Source organism: Dermacentor andersoni, chromosome 7 (assembly GCF_023375885.2).
Source record: "Dermacentor andersoni chromosome 7, qqDerAnde1_hic_scaffold, whole genome shotgun sequence".
NCBI classification, from domain to species: domain Eukaryota; kingdom Metazoa; phylum Arthropoda; class Arachnida; order Ixodida; family Ixodidae; genus Dermacentor; species Dermacentor andersoni.
The window spans coordinates 10,036,327-10,059,723 of NC_092820.1; the positions used below are offsets into that span (position 1 = coordinate 10,036,327).

A 23,397-nucleotide genomic window follows, 5' to 3' on the forward strand; every position below is an offset into this window, starting at 1 on the left:
AATCTCCTTCGGAAGGAGAGAAATAGACGGGAGGCTTACACATGCTTCGCCACTAACGTGAATGTGGAAAGCTTCAGAAATAAGGCGTGTGCGGTCATCGTGATATTTTGACAGGTAGGTCACACCTTCGAAAAATGGCTTGCAGCCGCATTCATTGCAATGCAGTGACAACTGACTATCTTTTGCTCGTTTTTGAAATTTGTTAGAGTGCTCGCACATGCGGTCATTGATGCACCGTCCCGTTTGGGCGATATAAAAACGCTTGCTATAAAACGCGTCCTGTCGTTTAGCGCTGTTCTTATTGCTCGTAATCATGAACCAACCAGCCCAAATGCATACGCTCCTGCACAAAAATCACCTGTTGTAAATATGGAAAAACCCTCCTGTGTCTAGAAGGAAACGATAATCGATTAAGAATAATTAGCGGTGATTTGATGGCAAATGTTTAATTTCTTCAGCGTCTAGTGCAATACGAAAGCAGTGAATTCATGATGTTACCATGAGTGCGCTACTGCTGTTTGTCTGTATAGTACACAGAACACAAAGGGGCATGTGTTTCCTTGAGGCATGGTTGCGCACCATTGTTTGTAATCTCTGAGAGGGCTGAGCATTGTCATTCCCTCACATGGCACATCACATTGTAACATAAGTGTCACACTTTTATTGAATTATGGGGCTGTATGTGCCAAAACCACAATCGTATTATGAGGTATGCCGTAGTGGCAGACTACAGATTAGTTTTGATCCCCCGAGGTTCTTTAACGAGCATGAAAGTCTAAGTACACAAGCATTGTTGTATTTTGCCCCCGTCAAATCGTGGCAGCCGTGGTCAGGATCGAACCCATGACCTCGAGCAATGCCATGGCCGTAATGCTACCATGGCAGGCACAGAAGTGTTGAACTGACGTGCAATCCCTAGACACTACGGTGCTACAATGTTGCCTAGATGCTAAGGTGCTTTAATGCAGCTTTGAATCTGCACGTCTTGTGTCAGTTGCCTGCTTGACAAATTTGCAAGGTGTTTATTTTTCAGAAAAGCAGAAATGTATCGTACCATACCTTGAACTTAAGTTTATCTGGTTTGTCTGCAACCGCTGTCGGGTCTAGTACAGTCAAACCTCACAATAACGAAATCAGCGGGGAAAGCGAAAAAATTTGTTGTCGCGAAATGGGACAGTGCAGATAGGCAATGAGTCGCAAGGTGAAACTTTGCTGTCAAAATTCCATTAGCCTACTTTGGCAAGCTTTGCTCGAGGATATAGAACTGCACTGCCGACAGCAGAAAGTGTGCCGCACGCGTCGATCAGCAGTGGCAGTATTGCGGTGGAGCAGTATTCTCGGTCAATAGCTTTCTAAGATATAATCACTTTTGTGAGGTTTTGCATGACTCTCACTGGATGCAGACCAACAGTGCTCCACACATGCAGCAGCATTTCTCCAGCGTATGCTGCCACCCGTAGGTGCCAATGCGTCCGGTGCCGAGTGCAAAAGTGACCGTATCTTGTATACCCAAAGGCACTTTATCGAGATTACGACACAAATTTAAATCCGGCACCGAATCCGCACGCAATGCCTGTCGGGTGGCACCAAAACCGGTGTTTTTGAAGCAAGGGATGCATATTCCCAGACAATCGCTCAATCATGGCCTGATGTGTGGCACTCCATGCTGCAATCGCCATCTGCGATCGCCATAAGCAATTCTACGTCGGTGTTACGTGGATTTCCTTGTCCTTGCTCCATTTTTCTCGCCAAGCATACATTACGTACTGCACTACGTGTGCAAAAACCGTCGTTACATGTTGGTAGAAAAATGCATGTTATTTCAAACAGCCGATCAACAAACAAGATAGCAGCCATGACGTATTTCCGGCACATGCAATTGCTTTGGGGACTTGCTTGTTTTTGTAAACAAATATGGTGGTGCCCATGCAAGTGTAATGTGGCGGTATTTTATGCAATTTTAGTGGAAAGCAAGCACATCTGAGCACAGTTTAAAGCCTGCCATCCAGAGCAGGTAATATGCAAGGTTACATTCTGGTAAATTTTGTTGAGGGATTGCAGTACAGCAACATTTCATTGTCAAGAGGTATGAAATGCATTGAATCCTATGGGCATTTGCTGGGGACACTTAAATATTTCGTTGTCGCGAGAATTTCGTAGTTGCTCGATTTCGTTATCGCAGGTTTGGACTGTTGTAGCATTTAGTAGCATAAATGAATAATGATCGTTGAGACGTGGGCGATACACTGCTGTATAGAGGCCTAAAAAATATTCTTTGGAAAGTGCACAAATATACTTGTATTAAAACTAGACAATGACACACGACATATGCTATGGAGAAACGATGCACTACGAACAGGTGATGCACTAAAATATGTTGCTACAAGTAGCACTGCTGCTTCACCAAGGCCGTTAGGCACAAGGGCACGGAGGCATCTGCCGTACAGGTCGCTACTATCGCAGCATCAGCCTCTTGTCAGAGGATGCGCTACAAATATAGTGGGCTTATAACGTGCAATAATTTGACACCTTGTATAAGATTTCAAACTGATTTATGATCAAAAATTGACTCTGCTTCATAAAACAATACAAGAGTACTAAAGTGTTTTCCTCATTCAGCTTAGGCTTCTTGACACTGCACAAAGACATGGAGAATGGTCAGCCTCTCACCACACCTACAACAGAGGGGACGTTCACTACCAGTCAACAGGTAAGAATGAGTACTGTATATGTGTGCTATTCCCAGTCGACAGAACATGACACCAGTCTGTTGCGCTTTTGCTACTGAAGGCCAATTTCGTGCAGCTTAATTAAATGAACTTTATTAGAGATTTCGTGGTCCCAGATAGTGCGGTGGGTAGCTTGCCAAATGAGGAATTCCGCTGGACGACGACACGCTGTGGGACTGTAGCCGCGATGACAATGGTAGCACTAGTGAGGAAGAGCACTCCTGTGACCACGCCAGCTACCAATAAATTTTCGTTGTCGAATGCGCCCTCGTGTATGCTCTTTTTTTGTTTGTTTCCCTGTCACATGCGATATGGGCGGGTCGACTTACAGTTGTGTAATTACAGTACATAGTGCGCAGACATGAGTAGAAGTTATTGACTACTGCATTTATATGTTTCCGTAAAGACACTTAAGCTCTTACTACGCTTAGAGAGTCTGTAAATAAGGTAGCTTTTTTGCAGTTTTAATGCCTTTATGTGTCTTACAGCCGAGAGTAACACATAAGCTTCTGCCATTAAGACGCTTGTTTTCGCGTGCAGAATATTGTATTCCCAGATGGATGGCCTGACTGCCACATAGGATGGGAGCTCTGGAGGGCATTGTGCACATGCGAAGCAGTGCAAATGTCCAAAGGAGCTTCTCATGTTGCCTTTGCTCTCTGCATGCTCCTGCCATGATATGCATGCTCTGAACCACTTCCTATCGCAGTGGGCAAGACAGCAGCAGCAGTGAAAAAGTGAAAGAGGTAAAGAAAGCTTTGCTTTAAAAAAAAGGGGGTGGGACGTCGCACGAACTTGCCATGAGCCTCCTGATTTGAGAACTCTTTGCCATCAGAACCGACCGCGGTCGACCCGTGTGGCGCCGATGACAGCATGGAGCAGTGGCAAATGATGTGATGCACATTCGCCGCTTATGTCTGTCGCACTGATTGGCCTGATAACGATAACCCACAGAATCCACCTGTCATAAATATTGACACGCGTAATTCTTTATCTTTCAAGGGTGACCGCTTTTTATGGGATAACAAATGTTAAACGTTATCGCTTAGTGCAGGATGCGCCTGCATGCATCTCGAATGCTATTGATGGTCGAGTTGTTATTGAGTTTCTCAAATGTTATTGATGGTTCTATCCGTTGCACCAAAGCTTGTGTAATCTGGTTCTATGAGCGACGCAAATTGTGTAGTACTTTCTGGAATACACGCGGGCACCAGCGATTACTCTGGAAAATTCCATTACCCATGTATAAAAGCCAACGCACATGACCTGCTCAACAGATTTCGACAATTGCCAAGTGTGTTCTCCTCTATCGTTGTGCTTTGAGCGTGCCCCGTTTTTCTGGGCACAGGTTTGCCCAATAGTTAGTTTCACAATTCCCAGTTTTGCTACTGTATTCTCGACCATCACTACTACGTGCGAATATAGAATAAGTCTCCTGTTTTCTCGAAGAAAACTGGAAAGCAATGCTTTCTAAGCAATAGAAGATTGCCATTAAGCACAGTATGGCCCACTATAAATGTGAACACCCCATTGTTACTTACGACAACTTCTTTATTTCTTCTGCTTTAGAGAAAAAAAAAGTAATGCACTAAATTCTATTTGACAGATACTCCCCTCAATAAAATATTTTCCAGACCTTCGTATATGAACCGAAGTGTCATCAGTGTAGGCATACTAATCTGGTGTTCTCTTTATATAAAGAGAACACCAGAGCATACTATACATCTCAATTCATAGGTACCTAAATTAGTGATGGCTAGCAAGATTCTTATTAAGTAATGTGATCAGCCTCCACAGCATATGCAGGAATGCGTCTCTTGCACAAAATTTCAAAGCATAAAGGTCTGTGCTAAATTTTCTGATATTCTTATCGATATTTGGCAATTTTTTTCTTGATTCGATTCAATATTCGATTTGAAATTTACTATGCAGTACTCACACATCCCTAGTAAATACAGTGAGAAAGACCTTATTGCCTTCCTTCAAGAGTTGCATTTATACAAAATATACATTTTTCAAAATTATTTGCTGGAAAACTTTGCAAGGTTTTCAAGATGCAAGAAACCCAATAAGGGGCAACTGAATAAAGGATAGCTATTAAAGGTACAGTATTTCAATTCCAGACTGCTTCACATCCCTAAAGCACTGTTCAGGTAGAAAGAAAGCCTTCATTGGCACTTGCTGGCAGTCAATAGCACATGTGGTTGTAAAACCTCCGTATTACTGTTAATCCTGCTGAAATGCCACTCAATCCCATTTCATAAGAAAGCATACTTACGCCACATTTTTATGGGTGAGGCTTCAGAATAACGCAAGCATAAAGAAGACGTGGCACTGGACATCTCAAGTAGCACAGTGATCAAAGGCTTAATATGAAACAAGGCATAGGCTACTTTTGGTATGCTATCCCATAACGTACAATTCAGATCAAAAGTAGCATCTCAATTCCAGAAAGACTTCAAAACCACATGACAAGCCCTGCAGTGTACACGGGAGCCTGCATTTCTACATACAAGGATGGAACCGTCTGTGAGCAGGCATCTTCCTAAGAATACAGAAATGTTCATAGTGGAAAAAGGGCAACTTTAACGCTCAGGGATAGAAGAAAACACAAGCATGAGAGCTGACTTGCAACTGAAGATTTTATTGAAACCGTATACAATAATACGTGGTCTTGACGCAAGCTTAACACGTGCCATGCCAAACAGTGTAGGTGCAATTTGCCTGGCACCAATGAGTTATGCTCTGCGAAAAGAGCTACTTTCTCACTGAGAGCAATAGCTGCCCGACTAATGCATAAGTCCGCATTCTTGCTTATATGGAAGGCTGCTACAATTTCTGGTGTAGATTGACAAAAGTGGGTGCATAGGATATGCATTTCATTAAAGAAAGGCTGGCAGGTACAGTTCCTGCAGTGATGGGCACTACTTCTGTGCGCATACTCATGCTCCCCAAGGCCTGTGTTAACACACCTGCCAGTTTGTCCTTTGTAGATTCTGCTACAGGACATGGTAGGCCGATGTGAAGGGCTAAATGTAATAAAGCGCTGCTTTTGTGCACATACTCGTGCTCCCAAAGACCCGCATTAATGCACCTGCCAGTTTGTCCTTGTACATTCTGCTAGAGGACAGGAAAGGCTGATGTGACAGGCTAAATGTGATGAAGTGCTGCTTTTGTGTGCATACTTGTGCTTCCTAAGGCCCACGTTATCACATCTCCCAGTTTATCCTTTGTAGATTCTGCTAGAGGACAATGGAGGCCGATGTGATGGGCTAAATGTCATGAAGCGCTGCCTTTGAGTGTATACTCGAGCTCCCTAAGGTCCACATTAACACACTCGCCAGTTTGTCCTTTGTAGATTCTACTACAGGACAAGGGAGGCCGATGTGATGGGCTAAATGTGATGAAGCGTTGCTTTTGTGCACATACTTGTGCTCCCAAAGGTCCGCTTTAATGCACCTGCCAATTTCTCCTTGTACATTCTGCTAGAGGACAGGGGAGGCTAATGTGACAGGCTAAAGGTGATGAAGTGCTCCTTTTGTGTGCATACTTGTGCTTCCTAAGACCCGCGTTATCACACCTGCCAGTTTGTCCTTTGTAGATTCTGCTACAGGACAAGGGAGGCCGATGTGATGGGCTAAATGTGATGGAGTGCTGCCTTTGAGTGTATACTCGTGCTTCCTAAGGTCCTCATTAACACACTTGCCAGTTTGCCCTTTGTAGATTCTACTAAGGACAAGAGAGGCCGATGTGATGGGCTAAATGTGATTAAGCGTTGCTTTTGTGCGCATACTTGTGCTCCCAAAGGTCCGCTTTAATGCACCTGCCAATTTGTCCTTTGTAGATTCTACTACAGTACAAGGGAGGCTGATGTGATGGGCTAATCTGATGAAGCGCTGCTTTTGTGAACATACTCGTGCTCCCAAAGATCTGCACAATTTATCCTTGTGCATTCTGCTAGAGGACAGGGGAGGCTGATGTGACAGGCTAAATGTGATGAAGTGCTGCTTTTGTGTGCATACGTGCGCATCCTAAGGCCCGCGTTATCACACCTGCCAATTTGTCCTTGTACATTCTGCTAGAGGACAGGGGAGGCTGATGTCACAGGCTAAATGTGATGAAGTGCTGCTTTTGTGTGCATACTTGTGCTTCCTAACACCCGCGTTATCACACCTGCCAGTTTGTCCTTTGTAGATTCTGTTACAGGACAAGAGAGGCCAATGGGATGGGCTAAATGTAATGAAGCGTTGCTTTTGTGCGCATACTCGTGCTCCCAAAGGTCCGCATTATTGCACCTCCCAGTTTGTCCTTTGTAGATTCTGCTACAGGACAAGGGAGGCCGACGTGATGGGCTAAATTTGATGAAGCGCTGCTTTTGTGTGCATACTCATGCTCCAAAAGATCCGCATTACCGCACCTGCCAATTTGTCCTTGTACATTCTGGTAGAGGACAGGGGAGGTCGATGTGATGGGTTAAATGTGATGAAGCGCTGCTTTTGTGCACATACTCGTGCTCCCTATGGCCCACGTTATCAAACCTGCCAGTTCGTCATTTGTAGATTCTGCTACAGGACAAGGTAGGTGGATGTGACAGGCTAAATGTGATGAAGCATTGCTTTTGTGCACATACTCACGCTCCCCAAGGTTAGCATTACCACAACTCCAAGTTTGTCCTTTGTAGATTCTGCTACAGGACAAGGTAGGCTGACGTATTGGCCTAAATGTGATGAAGCATTCCCTTTGGGTGTATATTCGTGCTTCCTGAGGTCCACATTAACACACTTGGCAATTTGCCCTTTGTAGATCCTGCTACAGGACAAGGGAGGCCGATGTAATGGGCTAAATGTGATGAAGCACTGCTTTTGTGCACATACTCGCGCTCCCTAAGGCTCACATCATCACACCTGCGAGTTTGTCCTTTGAAGATTCTGCTATAGGACAAGGGAGGCCGATGTGATGGGCTAAATGTGATGAAGCGCTGCTTTTGAGTTCATACTTGTGCTTCCTATGGCCCGCGTTATCACACCTGCCAGTTTGTCCTTTGTAGATTCTCCTACAGGACAAAAGAGGCCGATGTGCCAGGCTAAATGTGATGAAGCGCTGCTTTTGTATTCATACTTGTGCTTCCTACAGCCCACGTTATCACACCTGCCAGTTTGTCCTTTGTAGATTCTGCTACAGGACAAGGGAGGCCGCTGTGATAGGCTAAATGTGATGAAGCGCTGCTTTTTTTGTTCATACTTGTGCTTCCTATGGCCCGCATTATCCCACCTGCCAGCTTTTCCTTTGTAGATTCTGCTACAGGACAAGGGAGGCTGATGTGGTGGGCTAAATGAGGTGAAGCGTTGCTTTTGTGGACATACTCGTGCTCCCTAAGGCTCGCATTACCACACTTGCCAGTTTGTCCTTAGTAGATTCTGCTGCAGGACAAGGGAGGCCAATGTGATAAGCTAAATGTGATCAAGCACTCCCTTTAAGTGTATACTCGTGCTTCCTAAGGTCCGCATTAATACACCTGCCAGTTTGTCCTTTGTAGATTCTGCTACAGGACAAGGGAGGCCGATGTGACAGGCTAAATGTGATGAAGCGTTGCTTTTGTACACATACGCATGCTCCCTAAGGCTCGCATTAACACACTTGCCAGTTTGTCCTTTGTAGATTCTGCTACAGGACAAGGGAGGCTGATGTGACAGGCTAAATGTGATGAAGCGTTGCTTTTGTACACATACGCATGCTCCCTAAGGCTCGCATTAACACACTTGCCAGTTTGTCCTTTGTAGATTCTGCTACAGGACAAGGGAGGCAGATGTGATGGGCTAAATGTGATGAAGCACTGCCTTTGAGTGTATACTCGTGCTTCCTAAGGTCCGCATTAACACACTTGACAGTTTGGCCTTTTTAAATTCTACTACAGGACAAGGGAGGCCGATGTGATGGGCTAAATGTGATGAAGCGCTGCTTTTGTGTGCATACTTGTGCTCCCAAAGGTCCGCCTTAACGCACCTGCCAATTTGTCCTTGTACATTCTGCTAGAGGACAGGGGAGGCTGATGTGATGGACTAAATGTGGTGAAGCGCTGCTTTTGCATTCATGTTCCCTAAGGCATGAGCATGAATGCAAACGTAAGGCATGTGTTAACGCATGCATACAAAAGGCCTGTTAGCACACCCGCCAGTTTTTTCTTTGTAGATTCTGCCACAGGACAAGGGAAGCTGACAGACTACACCTCCTTTTTTGCAACTGACAAACTTGGTTGAGTGCTTTAGATCACGCCCTTTAGCTTTGCTAACCTTGTTGGCCAGTCTCTGTACTTTTGGGTAGACACTGCCCAGCCTTTTTGGTGCTGAAAAAGAATTGCTTCGTGCCCATATTTCCTCCCAACAGTTTTTAGATCATGGTCTCAAATAATAATAATAATAAGATAAGCCATAGACATAAGGCAAAATGGTTGGTCTTTCTGGTCTGACTGGCTATGTGCAACTGCGTCCTACCCTTGACTCCACCTGTCTGATCATCTTTTCACAGGTCCTGACATTGACGCGACTGGGGTAGCCAGCATTTTAATCTCTGCAGGTGGACCCTCCATCCATTATGCCTTCCTCCTGCATGCACTCAAGCAAAGTCCTCAGTGCGAACTTGCAAGTGTTTTCTTCATGCTGGGCGATGCTTGCTAGATGAGTAAAAGTAGTAAGCCAAGCCAAGCTGAAGACATTGTGTAGCTCCAGTCTTTTCCTCGCAAATGGCTTACATTACCTCACTAGGAACGCAAGAATACAAACATGTTTTTTTTTTATGTACACGCTTGAATGAGTGTAAGACTTGTAGCGGGGAATCTTGATTGAAAATTCTTCAGGTCAATAATACACACAGTATCAGATCATCTTTAATCTCCTTTCAATTGGGTTAAGAACACGAATCATGGCCAGCACAAGTATTGTGCGCGAACCTCTTGTGCTCTCAGCCTCCCAAGCACGCACAGCTTTTTTGAAATCTTACACAACACTGGATGGGGCTCGGAAGCAGTTAGCAGTCAAAATTGCCAAGTCACAACATAAAACAAACATGCATGCAGAGCAAAATGAGCTAGAAGGCATGCTTGTGCTTACCATGCTAATGTCAGCTACCTGATGCATCGAACTGTGCTCATCAGTTGGTGCTGAATTGCAAAAGGTTGTTTCAGTTACTGAACAAGTTCTGTGCCTAGCTATACCACAAGCACATTGCACAATACGGTAACACTCATCACAAAGAAAAAAGAAATGAGACACACTAATAGCAAGTATTTCTTTCAGCACTTGAGCCTGTTCTGGAAGTGCTTGAAAGAAAGGCATTAATGTGTCAAATGATTTACAGGCCTTTCAGATAACCACGATGTGTTGTGGCTTCATAGAAAAATCTCCCAAGACACTTCAGCAATTTAATGCTAAGTACTTGTGGCGTCATCAACACCAGCAGATGCTCTGAAATAAAAGAGGGAGTGGCACACTTGATGACTGAAAGAGCAAGAACTCATAAATATCACTTCATTGAATGCTTTAATGCTCACAAGAGCGTGCACTAAAGATGTTGTTGCGCTGTTATTCAAAGACACTGGGAATTTCCTTCAGGGTCCCTGCTAACATTCGCTGTTTGCTGCAGTCACAGCATAAAATGCTAACTCCCTGATTCAAGATAATTGATTATTTAAACAAACTATCTCTTTACTTTATTTTGAACTTGCATAGGAATGTTGCTTACAAAACCTTTGTTCAAGCACAGCACAGATGAATGAGTGCACTTACAGTGCTTATACCCTTTTGCCCCTGATCTCAACAAATTTTAGCTTTTTTCATGAATTATCATTTCTCGTATTTAGTTCCTGCGCTGAGCTTGTACACCGACTTGGAGGTCAATCGGTTCAATAGCCACTGAAGCTAAGTTAGAGGCTTGAGCATTCTGAAGGAAGCAATGCTACAGAAATCCAAAATGCAAGGCCAACGAAAACAATGCTGACTTGAAACACATTGATGTATTCAATGCGGTCCTATTGTAATCATATTGCTCGAGTACTGTTTATGTTCTTCCTGTGACCATTTTCTACCAGTGTTACGAAGTTGTTGCTCAGTGCAAGGCACGTTTTCACGTACATCATACCTTTCTCGAATGTTGTCCCCAATTCTATAGCAAAAGATCTAACCAAATCGCATGTGTGAAGTGAATAGTGGATTACATTCTGGAATGCATGCAAGCACCAGCGATTACTGATGAATTTGACCCATAAATTCGACGCAATTTTTTTTTCACTATATGGAGATAGAGGTGCGACCCAGTGCCTCTGTGGCAGGAGTGGCATTGCAAGTAAGACATTACAGCAAAGTGTTTCAACGATACGTTAAACAGAACAAGAACCAACAAACATCGGACAAATTACCATGTGCCCGTGCCACGGGAATCAAGATGGGTGCTTTTCTACAGGCCACAAAAAAGCATCTGTATGTTTAAAAAGTGTGCCAATTTCCTAACTTTTTTATTTTTTGTCATGTGCTGTGACTAAGTGCGAAAACAGGGAATTCTTTTTGTACACCTCCCTCTCTCAGTTTTCGTTGCATGGTTTGTTTTAGAGCTAGTTTGCTCCCGCGCGTTTTATATACTACCGCTCGCGCATTGGCGCGCGTGCAAGCAGGCGGCGGTTTGCGTTTTGTTCTGCGGGCGGTTTCAGCTTCTTTCGCTTGCAAAACTGATCACTATCTCGTTACTAATCGCTCAAAGGGCTACCGCTTGTTTCTCATTCGTTTAGTGCTCACAAGGGTGCCCATAGGAAGGATGCCGCCGTGCATGCGTTTCCATTTATTTTTTAATTTTTTTTATACTCGCGAGAACTAAATGCCTCTGGTTGACGATAAGATAAATTAGTGGAAGCTTGTCACACCTATTGCTTTTTTGACGGGCGCACAACTACACAGTTTTCTTGAGTGCGCGCACCTATGCAGTTCGATTACACTATGGACGTAAATATTAGTGTAAGAGCAGGAACAGGTGAGAGTTGCGGAATATTCTCATGTGCGCATTTTCAAAGCCTTGAACTATGTGTATAACAACGCATCAATTTTCAATTTTTTTATTCTTGTAGGTTTATTTCCTCTTTTATTGTTGTTATTCATGAATGAAAAGTACATATATACCAACACAAAATATTTTGTTCTCACTTTACAGTCACCCTAGAAAAATTATGATACTTTTTTTTTTTTTTTTTCGTTTAAGTCCCCAAGAAGAATGGAATCTGCAGTAAAAAAAATCGACCCTGGGTGGTCACATATGGTGAAAAAAATCGACCCTCAAAGGGTTAAACAGAGAGTGTATTACTGTGCCAAAGTGAACAAATGGCAGATTCTAGAGTTCCTTGTCGCTCAGAATTTGACACGAGACACAATTGAAGCACCTGAGGTCATACAGAATTTCCGCGACAGCAGTCCAGTGAATACCAAATCTTCTGAGACGGGCAATATCTATAAGATCATTGCCAGCCAGCAGCTCAAAGCAACCCATTTGCACACAACAGGCTTCACGTTGAATCTACATGCAAATTCACATATTCCACAAATGCCCAACAAGGTATTATCTTATAAGAAGCCAACAAACACTGACACCAAGGACAACATACAGGAAATTACTTGCGCTTAATAAATGAGATAAAGAAACTATGAACTAATGGAAATGAAAGTGGATGAAAAAACAACTTGCCACAAGTGGGGAACAATCCCACAACCTTTGCATTGGGATCGTTCCCCACCTGCGGCAAGTTGTTCTTTTTATCGACTTTCATTTCCATTAGTTTACGTTTTTTTTATTTCATTTATTAAGCACAAGTAATTTCCCCTATGTTGTCCCTGCTCCCAGTGTTTGTTGGCTTCTTATGATATGACTAATAAAAATTGGGCCCCTCGGTTAACCCCCTTTCTTCTCGTTTACAACAAAGTGTCAGTGAGATATGCAGCAGCATCAATAAAGACACACCGATTAAGCCTGAAATCCTCAATGGAATGAAATCCTCAATACAGTAGCCTACAGAATTTCCAGACCTCACGGGGAACAAAAAATATTCCGAAAAAGATCGAACAGTCTAAACAACTCGTTCAGCCAAAGAAAATTTAATTTATTAGGCACAGAATGGCTTAAAAAAATCTCTGATAATGCCCTGCCTCATACTACGCTTGGAGGCGATCAGATTAGCTTGGATTTGCGCAACAGTGAAGTCGTCTCTATAGACAGTCGACTAGAACTTCACCGCATTGGCTATCTCTGCCAAGGGAGCTTGCCATGGAGATTAAAGAAACGAGTCATGTTTGTTCTCACCACTTGGCTATCGCAAAGGCACAGGAGGTGGCGCCGATCACACAAATGCGAAGCTGCACAAACACACAAAGATGAGACGTCTCTGAGACGCCTGCTCAGTGGACACGACACCCCACGTGCGAAATAGCAACCAAACTTTAGAGGGGGAAAAAAAACATCCCGCATAGTGAGCTGACCAAAAAAGAACGAGAAATTCCCCTAGAGTGTTTCGTCAATCAAGGAACAGCGGGCATGGCCTCAGAGACATGAGGATGGTGCACGCTCTTATAGATAGCGCACACCTCCCTATCTTGGAGGCTATAGAGCAGGCCACTGGAAGCCAAGCCTGGCCAAGGTAGCGGGAAATCCGACATGGTGGAGTCCAAGATCAGGTAGCGTGGCGCAGAACGAGCAATTCAGTCTAGAAAATTGGACTTTGGGGCCTAAATTTGTCCGAAAAATTGGTCGCGAGAATGCATTGGCTCTATGGGAGCCTTGATGGTGCATATAAAGCCCAGAATGCCCATCAAGTGCAAATTTTCAGTCAGAAAAATCCTTCGGCTACTGTGTATCAAATCCTTGTAGTTTTATGACTTCAAGTCAAGCATGTATATTAAGCCTCAACATAATGAAGTGTGTTTATCCGCAAACTAAATGTAGCAGTTTCACTGCTGTTGTGAACGAAGACTGAGGTACCAAGAGAAGAGTTTGCCGAGTGTAGTGAGGGATAGACAGAAAAATCACTGAGAAATGCATACAGTCTATCTGTGATCCACATGCATCGAGATAGGAGTGCACAGGGGAACAGTTACCATCTTTGCCTATGCCTCCACCTCGCTGTCAGACTAAACACCGCACGCAACAGCCACGTCACATCAGGGAGGAGCTTTGTGCCGATCCTCACTCTCTTGCATGCGTAATCATGTCAATGACAATTCGAATTTAGAGTCGGATATTTTGGAGCACAGATACGCTAGATGGATTCTTCCAACTGATACTGTGTAGAAACATGACTGCCTCTAACTTTTCAATACGAACATACCCACTTACTGCAGTCAAGAAAAAGTTAATTACCATATTTACCCGAATGTAACGCGAGTTATTTTACCAAGAATAGAAGTGAAAAGTCACCCCGAGTTAAATTTGAATACTAGGTATAAAAATGCTAAGAAAGGCACCAAACACTCATTATTAAGCTCGCTTAATGTGCCGCATTTACGTGTGTGTCGATTGACCTGCTCCTTCAAAGTCACGCACTCCAAATTCAGCGGTAAACCAATACGCGAACCACGGCCAGGGTGAGTCGTAAACGCGGTGCTAACGCGAAAAGGGCAGAGCAAACGACACCAACGAGAGCACGCCAGCGACGAATCACCTTAGAGGGACCAAACACACGAGTGTCGAATGATTGGCGCGCGAAATGGACGTGCCTTTTTCACACGACTAGGTGATTCTAGTGACGTAGCGATCCGTTTGGACCACTGGCAGCGCATCCTGGGCGCTTGTTTCCACGATAGTACCATGCGACCTACGCCACCGATTCCTCAGGCAGTGCATAGCCGCATTGTCTGTTCAGCGCTTTGACACGTTGGTCTATTCCTGCCTGCTTAATGTGCCTACATCCAGAATGGCGTGCTCTCGCACTCAGTATACTGCTGGTTTCAAACGCAACGCTACTCTACTCGCCGAAAAGGTCGGTAACTCAGTGGCCGCAAGAAGCCTGGACATCAATGAATTGTCACATGGTGGTGACGTTGAAGAACACAGCAGCAATACTGTGAACGACAAAACTAACTTTTATTGGGCGAACCTGTACCCAAAAGACAGACTACACTTATAGCACAACGATAGTGGCGAACACGGTCGGCGATCGTCGAAAATCTGATCAGCGGGTCAAGCGCGTCCGCTTTTATACATCAGTCGTCGAATGTTCCAGAGCAATCAATTTAATAATTATGGGGTTTTACGTGCGGAAACCACTTGCTGATTATGAGGCACGCCGTAGTGGAGGACTCCGGAAATTTCGACCACCTGGGGTTCTTTAACGTGCACCTAAATCTAAGTACACGGGTGTTTTTGCATTTCACCCCCATCGAAATGCAGCCGCCGTGGTCGGGATTCGATCCCGCGACCTCGTGCTCAGCAGCCTAACACCATGGCCACTGAGCAACCACGGCGGGTTCCAGAGCAATCGCTGGGACTCGCATGACTTCTACAATGTTCTCCATTATTCGCGTCACATACACATGCGATCAGATTACACAAGGTTCGGTCACAGACAGCGAATGGAAGCATCAATAACATTCCAGAAGCTTCCGATACATGCACGCGCATCCTGCGCAGTGCGATAACATTTGTTAGGCGGTTAAACGTGGTCGCCTGATAAAGATAGGCAAGTACACGTGTCAATACTCCCCTCTTAAAGAGCATCGACCCGATGCTGCAAACAAACGAAAGTAACAAAGAAGAGTACACATAGCAAAGAAAACAACAAAATAAGAAAAGTTCGTCAGCGTCCGTAAAAGGGTTTAAGACGCACTACGTGGACCACTTCAGATCATGCGCGGCGCCGCTGCGAATGCGAAATGCCGTCTGGCACGACCTCATAGTCCAGAGCGCCAATACGTCGGATGACCTTGTAGGGTCCGAAATAGCGCCGCAGTAGTTTCTCACTGAGTCCTCGTCGGCGTATAGGCGTCCAAACCCAAACACGGTCGCAGGGCTGCTACTCGATGAAGCGTTGTCGGAGGTTGTAGTGTCGGCTGTCAGTCCTCTGTTGGTTCTTGATCCGTAGGTGGGCGAGCTGTCGGGCTTCTTCGGCCCGCTGGAGATAGGTAGCGAGGTCAACATTCTCTTCGTCAGTGACGTGCGGCAGCATGGCGTCGAGCGTCGTCGTCGGGTTCATGCTGTAAACCAACTTGAACGGCGTGATCTGTGCTGTTTCTTGCACCGCCGTGTTGTAAGCGAAGGTTATATACGGCTAAGGCAGTGACTGCGTGGCCGTCGAGAAGCACGTCGAGGTCGGTGGTTCTTTGTCTTGCATTACAGTTCGGTCTTGGCGTGGGATCACAGCTGCGTCGCATTGACCTGTGGCTGGTATGTGACATCGTCAGGTCATCTTTCATCGTCATATTCTTTGCTTCCACACTTCGTCGGGACGGCGGCGTGTCGTTATGTGATCGAGGTAGTTTCTTCTGCGTATTCATCAGTGGCGGAGCATCTACGTCAGTTCAACGAACAGCAACTGCACCTCCATCGGTTGCTGCTTTTAGTTTTCCGGATACGGGCTCGCTGACCGGCCCCGGGCTGGACCAGTGTATGGTCGGCGCAGCAGCGACAGGTAGCGGCCTGGTGACGGCGAACGGGACGGTCGTCGAGCATTCCACTGAGTGGCGGCGAGGTAGCCGGCAATATCGCGAGGTTGTTCGTCAAGCCGTGGTCGCAGCCCGTTAACGGCGAACCCTCGCAGTCCCATTTCCCGGTATGGGCATCGGCGGTACACATGGCCCGCTTCTCCGCAGTGGTAGCAGAACGGGCGGTTGTCAGGAGAGCACCAAATGTCCGTCTTCCTCGCATAGGTGCGCTGGGTGACGGGTGGCCGTGCTGGCAGCGGTGAACGACAGAATTGCGGCGTTACAGGGCCCTGGCGTGGTCGCAGAGGGGGAACTTGACGGCGTGCGATGGCGGCGTAGGTCATCGCTTCCGGCTGGGGCTGCGGTGATTCAGGTTGCACCTCAGGAACTCCAAGCGATCGGTGCACCTCTTCTTTCACGATGTCGGTGATCGAGGCCACTTGAGGCTGCGACGAAGGCAAGACTGCGCAGTTCTTCGCGCACAATGGCCCTGATGGTCTCGCGCAGATCATCCGTGGCCAGTGATTGAATTCTAGTGGGTACGAGTTTGTACGGCGGTTGAATTGCCGGTTCCGCATTTCGAGTGTCTTCTCGATGCTGGTGGCCTCGCGAAGGAACTCTTCTACGGTCTTCGGTGGGCTTTGTATCACTGCGCCGAAAAGTTCTTCCTTCACACCACGCATGAGAAGGCGGACTTTCTTCTCCTCGGGCATATCTGGGTCGGCCTGGCGGAACAGACGGTTCATTTCTTCCGTGAAGATGGTAACGTTCTCGTTAGGTAGCTGCACTTGGGCATCAAGCATGGCTTCGACCCTTTCATTGCGCACGACGCTCGTAAAGGTGCGCAGGAAGCCGCTACGGAGGAGGTCCCATGTTGTCAAGGTCAACTCCCAGTTCTCAAACCACGTTCTGGCGGCATCTTCGAAGGCAAAGTATACATGCCGCAGCTTGTCGTTGGAGTCCCAGTTGTTAAAAGTCGCGATTCGTTTGTAGGTCTCCAGCCATAATTCCGGGTCTTCAGTCGCTGCTCCATGAAAGGTCGGTGGGTCCCGAGGTTGTAGTAAGATAACGGGGGACGCTGGGGCAGCCATTGGGGTTGCTTTGACCACGATCTTCTTTGTCGACTCAGGTAGAAGTCCGTGCTCTGGGGGCAGTCCTTGCAGTCTGCGGCTAGCACGCTGGTCTTGGGCGATGTTGGTTTTGTCCTTGGGCTTGGATCGCGACTTTGCGGGGGCGTTCGGTACATGAACGCACAAGCACCTCCACCAGATGTCACGTGGTGGTGACAAACACAGTAGCAGTACTATGAACGACAAAACTAACTTTTATTGGGCGAACCTGTGCCCACACACAGAGGGGGGTATTGACACGTGTCGGGTGACATGTTTCACCGCCTAACAAATGTTATCGTACAGCGCAGAACGCGCCTGCATGTATCGGAAGCTTCTGCAATGTTATCGATGCTTCCATCCGCTGTCTGTGACCGAACCTTGTGTAATCTGATCGCATGTGTGTGCGACGCGAATAATGTAGAACTTTGTAAAAGGCACGCGTGTCCCAGCGATTGCTCTGGAACATTCGACAACTGATGTATGAAAGCGGACACGCTTGACCTGCTGATCAGATTTTCGCCGATCGCCGACCGTGTTCGCCGCTATCGTTATGCTATAAGTGTAGCCTGTTTTTGTGCGCACAAGTTCGCCCAATAAAACGTTCGTTTCATTAATCACAGTTTTGCTGCCTTCTTGACCGTCACTACCACGTGACAGAATCGTCGATAAGGGGGTGGAGGAAGCATCGCCAGGAGTGGTTCAATTGCAACAGTCATAGAAAAGGTTTCCGTGGGCCCAAGAAAGGCCGCTTCCCGGATTTGGAGCGTCGTCTTGCGGACTTCGTTGGTGAACAATGCTGCCAACTTCTTGGTGTGAGCATTGAAATGCTTTAGTGCAAAGCATGTGAACTTGCACGAGACGCGGGCTTGGCGTCAAACCAATTCAAGGCATCGATCGCGCAGCTGGATACGGAAGTTCATGCGAAGGGCCAGTTTTTCCCTTCTACGCACTACCTCGATTTGTCAGAAACTACCCGAGGACTTCGAGTCAAAACTTCTCACGCTTCAGCAGTATGTCATTGATCTCCACCGCTCTACCAACATGCCACTTGGACACATCGGGAATGCGGACCAAACCCCCGTGTACCTTGATATGCCAATGGTTAGGACAGTGCACAAGTCTGGTGAACAGGAAGTTCGAATTAGAAGCACTGGAAACGAAAAGAATCGGATAACAGTTATGCTCGCATGTTTGGCTGATGGTCGCAAGCTCCCTCCCTTCATAATTTTTGCCGGGAGACTATCCCGAAAGAAACAGTTCTGAACAATGTTGTCGTACGCTGCCACGAAAAAGGCTGGATGGACTCTGAATTCATCACAGATTGGATTTCCAGCGTTTGGGACCGAAGGCCAGGTGCATTGATGCATCCAGAATCAATATTGGTGCTGGATTCTTTTCGAGGTCACCTCACACCTGGCGTGAAAGAAAAGCTGCAGCGTGACCGAACGCATTTGGTTGTTATACCGGGTGGAATGACGTTCATTCTTCAGCCCTTGGATGTTTGCTTGAATAAGCCGTTCCAAGGATCGCTTGCGGCAGCTGTATTGGGACTGGATTGAATGTGGATCTACCTCAACATCTGCAGGGAGACTGAAACGCCCGAGTGCATCTACTGTTGCCCAGTGGGTTTCAGCTGCTTGGTACGGGCTGTCTCATGAAACAGTCTACCGCGCATTTAAGAAATGTTCTATTTCAAATGCCCTTGACGGAAGTGAGGACGATTCACTGTGGGAAACAACTAGTGACAAAGAGGAGTCCAACTGTGATGATGACAGTGACGGCGACACCAGTGGCGAGGATGAAGATTAGGCATAGCTTGCAGGTACTTCAATAAAGCTGCTCTCGACTTTTCCTACAGTTTGTTTCCTACATTACATTCATGTTCTATAGTTTCTCTTTCTCGTGTTACATCCGTATTTTTGCGTCTTTGATCTTGCGCGTTCGCAAAGTCGACAATCGCGTTACAATTTGGGTCGTGTTACATTCGGGTAAATACTGCATTCAATTTTAGTTAATTCGGCTGCTGACAGCGATAATTATCATCTCACTTTGTGTCCCCCTAGCCACAACTTATTTGCACAGGTGGCCTTCGCCTGCCTCCCAGTGCCTAAATTTAGAAAAACCATAAAGCTAAATTTTGAATACCCGGTGTACTGCCACCATCTGCTGGCCGGCAGAAGACCAGGAGGAAGCAGACGACAAGGAGAGTGGTGGCACGTATGCAGTGCCTACTGGTGACATGGGTTTCAGACTTCAAAAATTTGTTTCTCGCTTCAAACAAAATTTACTTGAATAAAAATTTCTATATTGCAGGCTAAGACGCCGGTGTGTGTATTGAGCTATCTGAGATATTTTTATCTGGAGGGCCTTAATGCTTAAATGTGGCCTGAATCTCACAAAAGAAGTCATTTTTTGACAACTTCAAAGATATTTTTAGCATACACTGTAGCAACAGGCAAAAAGGTAGCAAAATTATTGCAGCTGAAACGTTAATGCAGCTTATGAAAAAAATTTTTGAAAATGAAACTTTTTTTCAGAAGAACTTCAGTTTGGCCTAGTTGGTGTTTACTTCATATCATATTGACCGCAAAAAAAGACCGGGACAGTGAAAGAGAACTGAAAGTGTTGTGTTTGTGTGTTCTCTTTCGCTGTCCCCATCTTTAATTGCGGTCAATATGATATGCAAATTTTTTACTGAGCTAAATACATGCGGAAAATCCAAAAATGCATTCAATTATAACGTAATATGAAAGAAGGATGCCAGTATAATGCTCTCAAATAAAGTTTGTTATAGCACCTACTTTCCGACTTGAATAAAAAAAAAAGCTTACCTCCGACCAACTTTTGCTTCCTCCCAGAAACTGCAAAGAGCGCTCACGTAATTAAACATTTTTTTTTTTTTAGACGGAGATACTTTGGGGGGGGGGGGGGGGGGGGCAAAACCTTATTCACACAAAAGCCATCTAGCCGGAATTTTTTGAGGAAAATCAACAATGGTCGCTTTTGGGGTCTGGGACAATTTGCTTGGAATGACCCTATAAAAAAATTACAATAGTTGACAATGGCTTGGTTAAGCCTCATGTGCGCAAACCACTACGAGGCAAATTTGAGTTACCATCACCTCAAAGTGCTCCAAAAGAAGGAAGACTCAAGTTTTCATGAGTACGCTGCTAATGGCTATGTACTGCTCTGCTAACTATAAAGCCCTCCTGTTGCTATCAACGCTTTGCAGTGTGTACTGCATGTATGTCTTTGTTTTCTGCACTGTACACCATCACGAGCCATGTTTAGCCAAGCGTTAGTCACTTCTGCAATAGTACAAAATTGGATTGCAGACCTGTTAACTCTGCTAATGCCTTATCCAATTCTTACTGTCGTATCACACATTGGGCCAGCTCAGTAGCAACCGAGGTGGCCTGGCGACCATGTATTCCCCAAACCTTCACCAGGATTGAAACAGTAATGATGATGCAAATGTCAGAAAAAAAAGGCAGGGACGACAATCTTAACTGAACAAAAACAGTCTTCAATGCGTAAACATGCATCAAAAGAAATTAGGGTCGGCTGCATTAACGGCAGCCCATGCAATTGGAAGCCACCGCACAGAATGACATTGCTCGCAATTGACCTCTTAGACAGTCTCATACTGGGTTCTGGATCAACTGCTGTCATTGGAGCATGTGTGCAAGCTGGGCTGAATAATTGAGGAGGTGGCATAGCATCTGACACAGGAGACGGATGCATCTTTGACCGGATTCTCGCTAGAGATTAACAGTTCCCAACAAAGATGCTAAACTAATGAGATCCCTGCTCAGTGCTACTGCTTCCAGTGAAAAGAAAAGTTTAAATTAAATATTAATTTCGATAGGTATTAAATTTTTAGGCTTTGATGTTGCACATCTTGTTATAAACATTCCATAGCTGACGAGGCACAATCTCATCTTTTTATATTTTGCCCTAGTAGGCATTGTTCAGAATTGTTAAAAAAGGCTGCCAGATGGAAGCCTAAATGTCAATCCCTTTCACAACATCAATTTGACTGTAGTTGTCTGTTTCTGTTTCTAATAGTATAAATTTACGTGCCGGCCAGACAAGATGTTGTCCAATTAACTATTTCAAACATTGTTCAACTTTCTTTATACTTGAATTTACACGATTTGTCCGTAAAGTAATGAGACTGAGTCTGGTAAAAACAATTTATAGATCCGATTGGTACATACTAAAATTCTTTAAAATACAGCGAAACTAAGTTAAACCGTAGTTGGCCAGAGCTCGGAAAAAGTATGCGCTATACGGTAGTACTGCTTAACCGAAATAGCATGAGATCGCCCACTTACCTGCCAAAATGAAACTCTGAGAGAGTGCGATGAAAGGGGAGAAACATGCAGTATTTATTTACTTCGCGCGACAAACATGTTATTTTCGTTTGATGCCACGGCGGCCTCGCAGCGACGACAGCGGCCTCAAACTTGCTGAAGCTGTGAGCCAGCTTTTCAGCCAGCCCCCTCTCCTTGGCAAACACTTGCCTGGCAGATTCCTCATTGGCGTTACATATTTTCAGTGCAAAGGCACGGTAGCGTTGCAGAAGTCGCGGGGCACCTTTACATTGCGGGGTGCTGTTCTCGTCGCGACGATTGCATTTATGAGGCTGACGTAACGCGCAGCTTCTGCCACTGTCGGGCCTGAATCGCCCGTGCTGTCGCTTTCCGCGTCGTCCTTATCACTGTCGCTAGGCGACACTTCGGCAACAACAGAGGCAATGAGCAACTCCTTCGCATTCCAAATGCCACACACCGTAGTCAACAGTAGACCCATGTCGTGTGCCTGCGCCGACTTTTCGCGTCACATTCGATAGCATGAACAATGTCTAATTTTTCTTCTAAGCTAAGCACCCGGCGTCTTTTATATCCGAGTTTCGGCATTACACGAGTTCTCGCTTGCACAAAGCCACAATGCTCTCTGGCAGGGCACAGAAATGATGTTGATGTGGCTTAACGCGCAAATGCACAGGCCGCTTGGAAGCCGTTGTGCTGATTTCTGAGGCTTGTTGTTCTGCCGGGTCGCCCGATGGAGACGACGCACTGCCGTGTTTGTGCAACGAAAAGTGGAAACACTAGGTGTTAACCGATACGTGCGCAATAAGCTGGTATGGTTTATGCGGATACAAAACACATTATGTTCAATGGCCGCTGAGTCAGGAATTTGACTTTATTACTTTTAAGACGAAGCTACTGTTTAAGCGGGTACGGTTTAACGGGGTTTTACTGTAGTCTCCTTGGGTGTCGATACACCACTGCCAATGCGATTCCCACACTGCAAAGGCTCCCTGGAAGTCAGCTGTCGTAACCTCTTTGAGAGACTCTGTGACAGCCTGTTGTATGGTGGGAACAGCATCGGTCTGCCGGGCTCACATTGAGGCTGTACAGTGGCTGCGGCCAGGTAGGCGGTGTGGGCTGAAGCACTGTTGTGGTGAAGCTTCCAGCGATTGGCCATCTCCGGTCGTTTCCATTTGACGGCTCTGTGAAGGCGCCCAAGGACTTCTTTGTAGAACACGGTGTTCACGAGGCGTCACGGAGGTACAAATTCATTGTGGCTTGTCAAAGCATTGTCTTTACCTTGGACTTGGACATTCTCTTTCTGTTTGGGGCATGGGGAGTTTGCAGTGTGCCACTCCGAACTTTGGTGCTTGGTTTCGGGTGCGCATTGGAACACCCACGATTCTTCGCCTGTTATTACGATTTCTAAAAAGTCCTGTTTACTTTCTAACTGCACCAACATCTCGCGGGAAACGTCAACACATCGTTGTTTTTGCTCATTACTCAACACTTTTGGCACCAATTTCAAACAAACCTTCTGCACATTCAAATTCCCAGAAATAATTTTGTGAACTAT

The 23,397-nt window shown here is 45.7% G+C and overlaps 1 protein-coding gene across 2 annotated transcripts in view; it reads right to left on the reverse strand.

The window, feature by feature from the left end:
* LOC126535580 (egl nine homolog 1-like) overlaps positions 1 to 23,397 on the reverse strand; it is a 158,696-nt gene that overhangs the window by 11,616 nt on the left and 123,683 nt on the right. The window contains exon 8 of one of the 2 annotated variants that reach the window (XM_050182401.3): positions 9,836 to 9,885. The exons of the other annotated variant lie outside the window; for it this stretch is intronic. Coding sequence (XP_050038358.1) covers positions 9,836 to 9,885 — 50 coding nt within the window. The remainder of the gene's footprint in view (positions 1 to 9,835; positions 9,886 to 23,397) is intronic. 2 annotated transcript variants of the gene reach the window in all.